We start from the raw sequence: 11,584 nt of genomic DNA, 5'->3' as shown, positions 1-11,584 counted from the left end.
AGTAAATACAATACAATATAATATTTTAAAGAATTCGAAAATGTAGTCACACTATGTCTTATTCAAGATGATAAAAAGATGAGTGAAAATATGACTATCTTCTGTGAAACTTGAAAGAAGTAATTTTTTCAAAAAATAATTTGCAATCAAAATTATACTACCGCTTAAATAAAAGTATTTGTTTACCCAAATCTTTGTACGTATCTTTTCTATATACCTAAATTCCATTTTAATTGTATTTTTTTTACTGTATTTAGAATTAAAAAATTTTAACTATTACACATTATTGTTAAGTTCAACATCAAAAAGAATAGAAAGGAAAATAGAAAGTTCACTCTTTTAATTCACTCTTCTTCATTTAATTCAGAAAGATAGAAGGAATACTTTTGAGAGATAGTATATTTTTATTACTTGTTACGGTACAAAATATTTGACCACTATTAATTTTGCCATTTTCTTGCTGTTAATAACAAACATCTTAATAATTACAGATATACTCTTTTCAATCACATTCAATTTATTGGAATATTTACCTTATAAGATGATCGTTTTATTTCCTTTCCCTTTCGTGGCTGCCCGTTTTCGGCTGGCTGTAAAACGGGAGATCGCGGGATGCTATGGCACGTGTTACAGAACCCCTCGCGTCCCTTTCGCTCACTTCGCTAAGGTCCCTCTTCTTTCGAATCCGGCGCTTCTGCGTCCTTACGCATGGACGACGGCGGTTATCACGAGCGGGACAAGAGTTATCTCGGTGGGCGTGCGTATACCTGGTAATTGTTTTCGTTCTCTCTCTTTCTCACTTTCGCGGAGTCGATTACGACACAGATATATTTACAGAACGACTCCGCTGCTTGCACACATGCGTACGCAATTCTCGCACAGATCCACATTCGCGCAGAACCACATTCGCCCCCATCTCGCTAAAGAAATATATCTTACATGAATTATCTAATTTATCCTTATGTGTGTGTGTGTGTGTGTGTGTGTGTGTGTGTGTGTGTGTGTCGAGTGTCGTGTCGTATCTTACAAGACGCGTACGTGCATCGGCAAACAACGCAAAAGTCTGAGGGACGCCTAAAAGACAGTCTGGTGAATGTTATGACGTCATTTAAACGTTTGCGTTGCCCGGAAGGAGTATATGCGCTTGTGTTTAGTGTTACGTTCTCTGTATGTACCTGTATGCCTGCGTAAATACGGTGTGTCGAGCTCCAGCTCGCGCCACGCGCGTGTCCTACACTGTATTAACATTAACTTCCGTTAAATTTTGTGTTCATTTTCCACGATCACAGTGATTTCAATCTCCCAAGGCTCATCACTTTGTCCACGAAGCCTCGGATTCCACTTCGAAGTCCGTCCGATTCCTCGCGCGTTTGACGTTTCCGCCCCTCCCTCCTTCATTCACATCCCTTGCTCGATCTCTCTATCTCGCTCCCTTCAATCCTCCTTTTTTTTTTGTCCATTCCGTCATTCTTGGCAACGTATACCTTTTATCTGCTTTTCCGTTGCCCGGAATCCACGGATTACATTCCACGAGCGAAGAGAACTCCCGTTTTAATAACCGCTGAGACACCTGAGCTTCTTCAGAGGCGGCGAAGCCTCGTTTCAGCTGGTTGGCGCCTGCATGGACATCGGGGGTGGCTTCACGGGCCCGAGGGCGGGCCCAGACAAACCGTTGTTGTTCATATCACCCGGTGCCCTCGGTCCGCCGACCCCTATAGTCGTCCCGTTCATCGTCGGCGTGCCACCTGACATTTGACCCTGAAGTCATAAAAGGTTTACGAGACGTGAGACGTTATTCTCACGTCGCATCAGCGATCGTTGCAAGTCTCGATGGCTCTACTGATTGTAAAAAAATATTCTTACTGGTTATATCAACAAGAAGTACAAACAAAACAAATTCTGATTATATGAATCATAATTCTGATTGCCATAATTGAATTTATAGTTAGCTTTGGTTAGAATTTAATAGATTTAACTGTAAGAGAACTTTCGAGAACACACCGAAGATGGGGTGCATAATTTTACATGTCTCTATAAGTGTCTGACTTGTACTTGTCTAGTTAAATTTATCAAAATTCTAATCAATATAATAAAAATTCATAAATGTTTTCATAATATTGGGAAAAAATATGTATTAAGATTTAGTAAATCTTTCTTTCAGTGTGTACAAATTATAAGGAAAAAGTCTATCTCACTCTCTCGCCGAAAGATTATATCGCTTAATTGTATAATGAGATAATTATTAAAAAATTATTATGGCGGAAGTAAAATAGCAAAAACAATATATAGGGAAATTATAATTTCATGTGCTCTATTATTCTATTATGTTGCAAATTCTTGTTTACGCTCTTATCGTTGATTCATTTCGCGAGTTTGCTTTCGACCATTCATTTCGACAGCTTGTTGGCACTTACGTTGGGCACATGATTGTGCTGGGCCACCGACTGCCCCAGACCTTGATGAGCCTGGAGTGGATTGTGTCCCGGGTGTATGTTCTGGCCCGGGGGCGTTGGTGTAGGGGGGAGTTGCCTTTTGATGTATGCTAATGAGGCGGGTGATTGTAACGCCATATTAGCGAACGCTAGCCTCTCCTCGTAGTCGTACTCGCAGAGAATCTTGTTCTCACACAAGTAGAACCGATCGCCTACGCAAAACCTGTAAATAAAAGAAAAGGGAACACGCTATATATTGTCGGAAGTGTAGCCCGCGTCGTGAATTTGCTTTTCAAGAACATTTCATAAATACTAGAGTTCTATTCTAAAAATCCACTGATAACAATTAGACTCTCAATTCAAGACATTCATAGAGAGGGAAATTAGTCCTTGACGTCATTAGAAATGTAAAAAGAATGCGTACGCCAATTGTTCGTCGGTCGTTCGTCGCGAGATTTAAGCAAGTTCCGGCAAGACTCAGAGAAAGACTCGAAGAGAAAGCGATTAACAAATGAGGCTCGATCGCTGTGCTCCGGTCGACCCCGCGTCGGTTCGTTACTCCAAATCCGATCGATCGATCGGCGCGAGGAGGAAAAGGGAGGAAAAGAAAAAGCGGCGAGGAAAAATGAAAAAGGGAGGGAGCACGGAAAAGGAGTTCGGCTGGATAACGAGCATATCGTAACGTATCGAACAAATAATTATTACTGGGGCCTCTGTTCGCGAGAGAGAGAGAGAGAGAGGGGGGAAGGGGAGGGGAGGGAGGGAAGAGTGTGGCCTCGCACACATTCGCTTTGATCCCCGGCTAGGAAATACGAGAGCGAAATACGAGAGCACGGCGGTACACGGCGCGGCATAGCGCCGTGCTGGGTCTCTGGCTCGGGGTAGATACTCTCATAATCGCACGGCAAATAGAATTATCGCGTTGCTGCGCGCGTGGCCGTGCTGGCAGCAAGCGTATGGGTTGTACCGGGTTTCGCTCGTTTCCCCCATTATACGCGTCGTCTGCTAAATGACGCCACACTCCAATCGGATACCTATCCCTCTCCGTTTCCCTTCGCTCCTCGCCCTGCCATGCAACCATCCCTCCCTCCTTTCTCCACCCCTCCCTCCCCCTTCTCTCTCTCTCATTTTCTCGATATATCTACCAGTCACTGTACTTTTAATCCGGATTTACCTAATTATTTCGCACTGATTAACTGCACGAAAAATATGTTGCCATGTTTGACAAACAGTAGGAATAGCGTAAATTTATCTTATAAAAATTAAATGTTCATTTCTTAGAATGCGTCAAGCTTTCTTCTGAGGAAAATACGAAAATTATTTTTTTTATTATTTTTATTATTTTTAACTTGGAAATAGTTATTTGGAGTGTTATATCGTAATAGCGAAAAAAATATAAATTGTAAAACATAGTTTTGTACGAATATTGTTTAACATATTTTCTTTTTTTTTTTTAATAACTGTGTTTTACGAATTTTTAAATATACAATTTCATCGAAAATTTCGCAATAGAAAAGCGTCATACTTTAATCTTTATTTTTTGGAAATATTGTCATAATAATAAGTTACTATTAGTAATGTGCTTACTCTGTTAAATATTGGTGTGGCTTCTACTTACTTTTTTTAGAAAATTGTGATTAAATTTATATTTATATCCTCAAATACTAATAAATTGAAAAACAATCAATAACATACAATATAACCATATCAAGAATTTTAAGCACGATATATGTGAATACATCAAATACGATAAAGAAAGTCAAGATCGGTCAAATTTAGGATGTTACAAATAATACATTATATATTCTTTTATTAAATCAATAAATATCTGGAATAAATTGATTTAATAAAAGAATATATATTTGTAACATCCAAAAATTGGTTTTCTTGGCGATCTTCGCTTTCTTTATCGTATTTGATGTATACAATATAATAATAGTGATTTTAATTGGAATAAAATAACTGGTAAAAATAACTCAGGTGATCGTTTACGTAAAGGATTATTCTTGGGTTAATGTTGTTTATGTCATCAAATAGTAATAACAATAAACAATACGAAGAAATAGCCGAGATTTTTGTTCCTCACAAGAAATAATTATAGCAGGAAACTATAACGTTTTGCCTTTGAAATCACGATAGATCAGAAATAAAACGATGAAAAAAACAAAGTTTACAATGAACGCGAATTAAACGAATTAATTGAAATAATGCTTATCGTTATCGCAATCGATATTCCTATTGCGTTTCATCATACGTGCGCGATATAATCGATGGAAGCATATTTGTATTTCACCATTAGCCATTTCTCATTAATGTTGGGGCGGTTTGAGAGGCTGGAAGGAGAGACGTGAGGGAGAGAAAAAAAAGAATTAATATCCGGGTTCCAACGGCAATACTCTCGACGATTTAAACGAAAATAATCCTTGTAACGCTTTGGAATACCTTTTTCGGCCGTCTGGTTAGAGGCAGATACTGCGTCGTAATTGCGCGGGCAATGGAATTATCGCGTTGCACGAGCGCAGTCATTCCCGCGGCCTTCCATTATGCGCGCGCGAATAATGCCGCGCAAAGCCCGATCCTTTCTCGCGAAAACGGTGCAAATGTCTGCCGTGGAACGATATCAGCGCACACGCTGCCCCGTAATTTTCCACCTAGTCCCCGCCCTCCCTATGCATTTTTACTCTATGCTATGTGATACGTCGTGGAGGTCCAAAATCAGGATCAAAGAACATCAGGAGAAATGCGCAGATACTCTATTCAAGTCGATCGTATTGGTCGATTGATTGACTCGATAAAGTCCTGTTTAAAAATTAAAACTAAAACAGGTAAAATTTAAACTGGTAAAATTAAAGATAGTTTAAAAATATAAAATATAAATAATAGGGAGCATACAGCCACAACACTAGATGTTTTAAGCGTAAGTCATATATTTAACATTATAGTATAATAACGTTATTATATTAATAATGTTAAATATATGACTTACGCTTAAAACATCTAGTGTTGTGGCTGTATGCTCCCTATTATTTATAAAACAGGTAACTTGTGACATCAATTATGATATCTCTATAGTATCGTTCATTTTTTGTTATCAATAATTAATTAATAATTTAGAAAGTAAAAAAAAAGAATAAGTTTAAGATCATCAGAATTGCAAAAATATTTTTTAATAATTCTCGATGACATTTATCTATTGTCTATTTACCACAAAGAGAAAATGTAGAAACTGTATGATATAGTATTAACAAGGACAAATCCTCATCTCAAATTTTAACAAAAATTTTGAAAATTTGACGATATAATGGATTAGGAAAAAAGTCCTTTTTACATATGTGTAAAAAAAGTTTCTTCCCTAATATAGATTAGGGAAAAAGTCTTATTACATGTATGTAAAAGGACTTTTTCTCCGACCCATTATAAAAGATATTTTAGTGTATAATAGTGATGCATTCGAGCAAGACAAAACGAGAGAATATCGATACTGAGATTTAGGCTCTACAAAAAAAAATTATTGATACCATTTTTTCGTCTCAATGGGCCGATATTCTCGCTTCCCGAGATTGCCGAATTATCTCGAGACATACGAGAATATCGACTATCTCGTTTCATTTATTTGAAATATTTATGTAATCAGGCAGCACATCATATAATTACAATTGTCATAAAAATATCGAAACGAAACGAAACGAGACGAGACAAGACGAGAAGAAGAAATGACGTATGCGATAATCTCGGAATTCTTTTAATGACACGAGAAATTCTGAGACGATATTCTGAGATTCTCGAAATGTATCACTGGTATGTAATAAATTTTTTTTCACTGCTCAAATTCACCATAAAGATAAAATTAAAATTTATTTAAAATACATATTTAAAATACATTATTAGTCTAACATATAATTTTGACCATAATTAGTGCTTCTTGTATTTAGTCAATTTATTCATATACGTTGGTCCTGTTTCTGATCTTAATTATTCTTAAAGATTAATTTTAACTCTTTATGATGAATTCAGGACAAAAAAATAGTCCACTACATATCAGAATATCCTTTTTATATTGTCAGTTTCATAATTTTTTTAATTTCCAAATTAGGAATCTTCTCTTGCAAGTCTAAAAATTACCACAGCAACTCTAAAATGTACCGCAAGACATCTGCGCGTTCAAAATGAGTTGCATCGAGTACTGATTATGAAATATTTTTATTCACGACCATCACGAGCGAAATATTAAAATCGTGGACAAGCAAAGCCCTTTCTACAAAGTTTTAATTTCCATCGTATTGAAGCTCATCATCGCGTAACGCTTGCGCGAGCAAGTCATAAACGTTTAAAACTTGATTTATCTCTCGCTCTGCGTTCATCGCAATGAGAACAAATTCGCCACCACCGCCGCCGCCGTGCGAACGCTTTATTACAGCATGAGCGCATCTAGCACGCCCGCACCTACGTAATTGGCGCAATTCCGTAAGTGTTTCCATTCAATTTTCTTTTTATTACGTGCTCGCCAGCCATTCTCCCACCGCCTCATCGCACGCGTTTCTCATCCCCCTGCGCATAACGGGATACATCACGTTGTTTACGGCCGTTTTGACACGTTTCACGACACCCGGGAGTCCGTGATGCGTTGCAATTTCTTCATCCTTTGGAAGTCTAAGGGAGGGATCGCATTGGTCAAAAATTATCGCGTACACCACGGACAATGTAGTCCTCCTTAGATCTAGTAAAGTAAGTCCTAAAGATGTTCTATTCTATATAGTAAAAAAAAAAAACATTTTGTGTTAAACACCCACAAATATAGAACGGTCCACTCAAATTCAAATTTTGCGTTAAATTTTTAACACATTCAAGAATTAATTTAAATATTTTATGTTAAATAAAAATATTCAACATTTCTTAATTCAAAATAATTTATAAGTAAGTGAACAAATAATATAAAAATAATGTATTTTTAAACGTAAATTTTAAAATAAATGAAAAAAAATACGTGTTAATTTAACATATTATTATAAATGTTAATGTCACTGAAAAAATATGCTTTCAAAGTTTGCTTATAAATTGTTTTAATGTTATATTTTTTATCCCAATTTGTTTACATAATATTTGTGTTATTTTCTAATACATTTTCACTTGTGCAAAATTAACACAAAATTTAAGTGAAATGTGTTAAATTTAACAAATTTTCCATTTTTGTACTACAAAAATCATATAATGTACGACAGCTGTGTATATTGGATATTATATATTAAATACGCATATGACTCTTATATATGATTCTTAAAGTAGAATATTTTTAGGTTTTCTTCACTAGATCTAGGGAGGGACGAATCATTCTATTGGTTCTATTGATATTATCAGTCTATGTATTGGTATACATAATCTGTCTAAAAAGTTTCGAGACTCATTTTTTCTTAAATATATAAGTAACGCCTTTTTCCAACAACACTATAATACCTTTTTCGATTACTTGTACGATTTTTTTGCAAGCAGTATGTTTCGAGAACTGTGTCATGTGGATTTCATTAGATTTTTCATTGTAAAAATTTTCGTAATGAAACAGTGGGCAGCTGTTTGTTTCAAAGTCCAAATCTGAGGGAGTTGACCAACCCCAGATTTTAATTTTGAAACAAATTTTATGAGTTAGTCTCTCAAGAGAAACAAAACCAACTAGAGTGAGGACGATAAAATTCAAAATCAAGATAATATTAATTACTTTTTTATAGTTTTGATTTCTGAAGTTAAAAACACGAAGGGGGGCGCGATTTGATAATATTTTAAATATCCAAGCGAATTGAGTTCGAAATAACCTTTAACGTAATGAACACGTTAAAGATGACTACTGTAAAAGTTTTCAACGGTTGAAAGAACATTCTGAGCAGTGCATTGAGATCAGGGGGACTACGTTGAAAGTTTTCATTAATATAATTTATATTATATATATTTCTCGATTTTTCCTGAATCTCGTCTCGTAACTTTTTAGATACATCGTGTATACTTGTCAGTAAAAGACCAAACCTGCGTTTATACGAGTTGCCAATTATAAATCTGTTTTGTAAAATTTTACGGGCTCCAATGAGAATCATCCTCGTTACTGGGTAACGATCAGATAACTTTTCCTCTGAGGCAGAAACGTGAAAAGTAAAAATTTTTTTCATTCAAGGTAATGGAGAAATTTTTCATTCTTCATGTTTCCGCTCTAGGAAAAAAGTTACATTATCGCTGTCCTGATCGGCTCTAATTGCGGCAACATTAAATCGATCTTACATTACGAATGTGTGGGATGTCTGAGCAACATCAAGTTGATGAACCGTCCGCGCTGAGAGTGGTTCACGAGAGGGAATGGAGATAGAGTCGAGCGAGAGAACGACCCTCGGGTCTGCATGGCAAATTTCAATCTGGACGATGCTCAGATAACTCGGTTGAATCTTTAACAAGGGTAGTCCGGCTGCAGGGACAATGGAGGGTGGGGAGAGATCGAGGCGACACAAGGTGGCGAAGAGAAGCGTGCGAAGACGACAACGTTCGGTCGATGCAGAAAGGCAGAAAGGCGCAAAGGCGACATTGCGATTCAATAAATGATACCACCGGTGGCAATGCGTGACCCCGTTAGAGAGGCACTTTACGGGCTGTTCCGACGACGTGGTCATAGCCCTCAAAGAGTAATACCGTCCTCTGCGCGCGACCATCAGCACATCAAAATTTCAGCGGCCTTGCCGTGCGCGTCTCGGCCAGTTTCTCAGATAAAATCTTTATTCGACGCACCGCGGCGTGAATCGTGGAAATTGCGGGTCAAGCTGTCGTGCCGACAGCACACACGTGAGCGTAATCCGGATGTATACGGAACGGATAACCGCTGCGGAACAGGTAACTCTTATCAAATATTGTATAATGAAAAAGCATGAGCAATAACGCGTTGTGACCGATCGTACTATATAGCTGATAGAAAAGTGACGCATTTAAAAAATTAGCATCTTTTCAGTACAGCGTTTAAGAAATTCTGAACTGGAACGTTTTAATTCGAATAATAAATGTGCAATTTCTATAATTTGATCTTCCTTCTCATGTTATATAATATATACTTTTAATTATGATGTATTCTTTAAGTAGGTACAAGTGGTTTAAAGATACGCAAGTTGATAGCAGGATGATCAAAACACTCTTCAAAAATTTTAATTTTATAGTATTTTATATATTGTATTTTTTACTAATATATTATATTAAATTCACATTGATTATATTACGAGATAGAGGTATATAATAAATTTTGTTTTAAAGAAAACTCTATACTATAAGGTGGTCACTTCATCTATTCATTTGAAGTTAAAATCACGTTATGAGTTTTCAAAATTCTAACACTAAACAATGGACAGCCTTAGTATAATGCAAATTTCACCCCTTATCAAAAATGCGATATTTTTCGAATATGTGCAAATATGAGCTATTTCGTCTTTCCACAAAAAATATATTGGTCTTCGATTTACTTTCATCATCTAAAAAATGCAAATTTGTCACTTTTTTGTATCAATGAAACGTAATGATCAATGAATACTATTTTGAAAAATAATAAAAAATACTTTACACTACAATTTTAATTGCAAATAGCAATTATCCACAAATGAGAAATTCTACATTTCTTCGTTTGCAATTCTGCCGAGTCTCACGTTGGCATAATATCAAATCCAAGTCGCAAGGGCGAAAGTTTAATCGAGTAGTCATTATGTTTGACCGGATTCGACGGAAGTAAAGAAATTGGGAGGGGAAGCGAATACGCGATGCCCGCGCTTGCGCTAATGCATACGTATGTGTGTATGTGTGTATTCGTGTCGATTACGCAAGAGAGAGAGAGAGAGAGAGAGAGAGAGAGCTAATTGCATCGGTAAATCATCCTCTAACCAGGAGGGTGGGAGCCTAGTCGCAGCCACTGGCAACCCTTTATTCTGTGTTATTACAGTCTAAAGTTACCCCGTGTAATTGTTGCTGTTTAATTGCAAACTCTAAGTCGTCTCGTTACAGGACGCGCAGCGCTGCGAGTAATTGCCCTCTTCAAATTTACCTACCAACCTGCCTGCTTTTTAGCGGCACGATCGCAGGCGCGCAGGGGTCGCACCGAATATTCCGCATCAGGCATATTTTATCGCGAGCGCGCGTTTTAATTGCGCTCGTACATCATCCGCGACACACGCAACGCGATTGTTACAACAAATATAATGACCGGACTGAGTGCGCGGGGCCGTCTCAATTTACTTTCTTCGCAATTCCCCTTCTTCTTCGCTTTTCCTCCCCCCAACCCCGAGACAACGTCGACCGGCTTCCACTCTCTGTCTGCGAACGTCACGCATCCGCGATTCTTTCCAAAGGATTCCCCAATGACTATCCCCCACCGTTTCGAATTCGTTTTTGATCTTGACGTGCGAGCCACCCTCCCCTTACCCCTTACCAGGCCAGTTTACATCGCCGCGAGTCGCGCGCGACCGGGACGCATTGTCAAAGATAGACAATGCTGGACGATAAAAACGTAAAATTGATGCTCTTTTGTTCACATTGTTTGAGACGCTGCGCAACGTTTGCCACACGCCTGGACGAACCATTGCTATTGGCTTGAAACTACATCCTCCACCTCCGGCTCCTGTATCATATCCCCTGTTCTCTCTCCCTCTTTCTGTCGCCATTCTCTACCGACAGAACGGCTACAGATTTCCTCTCTCTTCCTACCTGCTCTATCTACTCTCTCCTGCTCGTTGTTACCTCCTCTCTCTCTTCCCCCCTTCCCCCCCTCCCAAAAACGAGTCACTTCGACCGTAAGCCAGTATTGTATCGCTCCACTGGCTTTTGTGCAGTCGTTTGTACGCTTCCCGCCATTGAATCGCTACAGGTCTCCGCCGTCTCGTTTCATTGCCTCATATTGTTTAAATGTCGTACCGTGGCCCGGAGATAATTAAAACCGACGAAAAAAGTAACGGGCGATAACGTGCGAGTTTGATAGATAAATCCACGACGATTGATCTTATTCACTACAATTGATTTTGTTTAATGTTGCGTACCTCGTATATCACCTTGGAGCAACATACGATCTATAGGAGTCATGGAAAGAGTTGATCTCAATGTCTTGTTCGCAAACATTGATCTCAATCGAACGTGAAAATACTTGATATTCG

At 37.9% G+C, this 11,584-nt stretch overlaps 1 protein-coding gene across 5 annotated transcripts in view; it reads right to left on the bottom strand.

Moving 5' to 3' along the window:
* Positions 1-454: 454 nt before the first annotated feature.
* LOC108752230 (LIM domain only protein 3-like) overlaps positions 455-11,584 on the bottom strand; it is an 81,893-nt gene continuing 70,763 nt past the window's right edge. For all 5 annotated transcript variants that reach the window (XM_018492912.1, XM_018492913.1, XM_018492916.1 and 2 more), the window contains 2 exons: positions 2,415-2,655; positions 455-1,758 (listed from right to left, as the gene is read on the bottom strand). In XM_018492912.1, coding sequence (XP_018348414.1) covers positions 1,603-1,758; positions 2,415-2,655 — 397 coding nt within the window. In that variant the 3' untranslated portion in view covers positions 455-1,602. The remainder of the gene's footprint in view (positions 1,759-2,414; positions 2,656-11,584) is intronic.

This window comes from Trachymyrmex septentrionalis, unplaced genomic scaffold, assembly GCF_001594115.1.
Source record: "Trachymyrmex septentrionalis isolate Tsep2-gDNA-1 unplaced genomic scaffold, Tsep1.0 scaffold6, whole genome shotgun sequence".
Lineage (NCBI taxonomy): Eukaryota > Metazoa > Arthropoda > Insecta > Hymenoptera > Formicidae > Trachymyrmex > Trachymyrmex septentrionalis.
The sequence above is the reverse complement of the archived record's forward strand: the minus strand, read 5'-3'. Positions and strand labels throughout refer to the sequence as shown.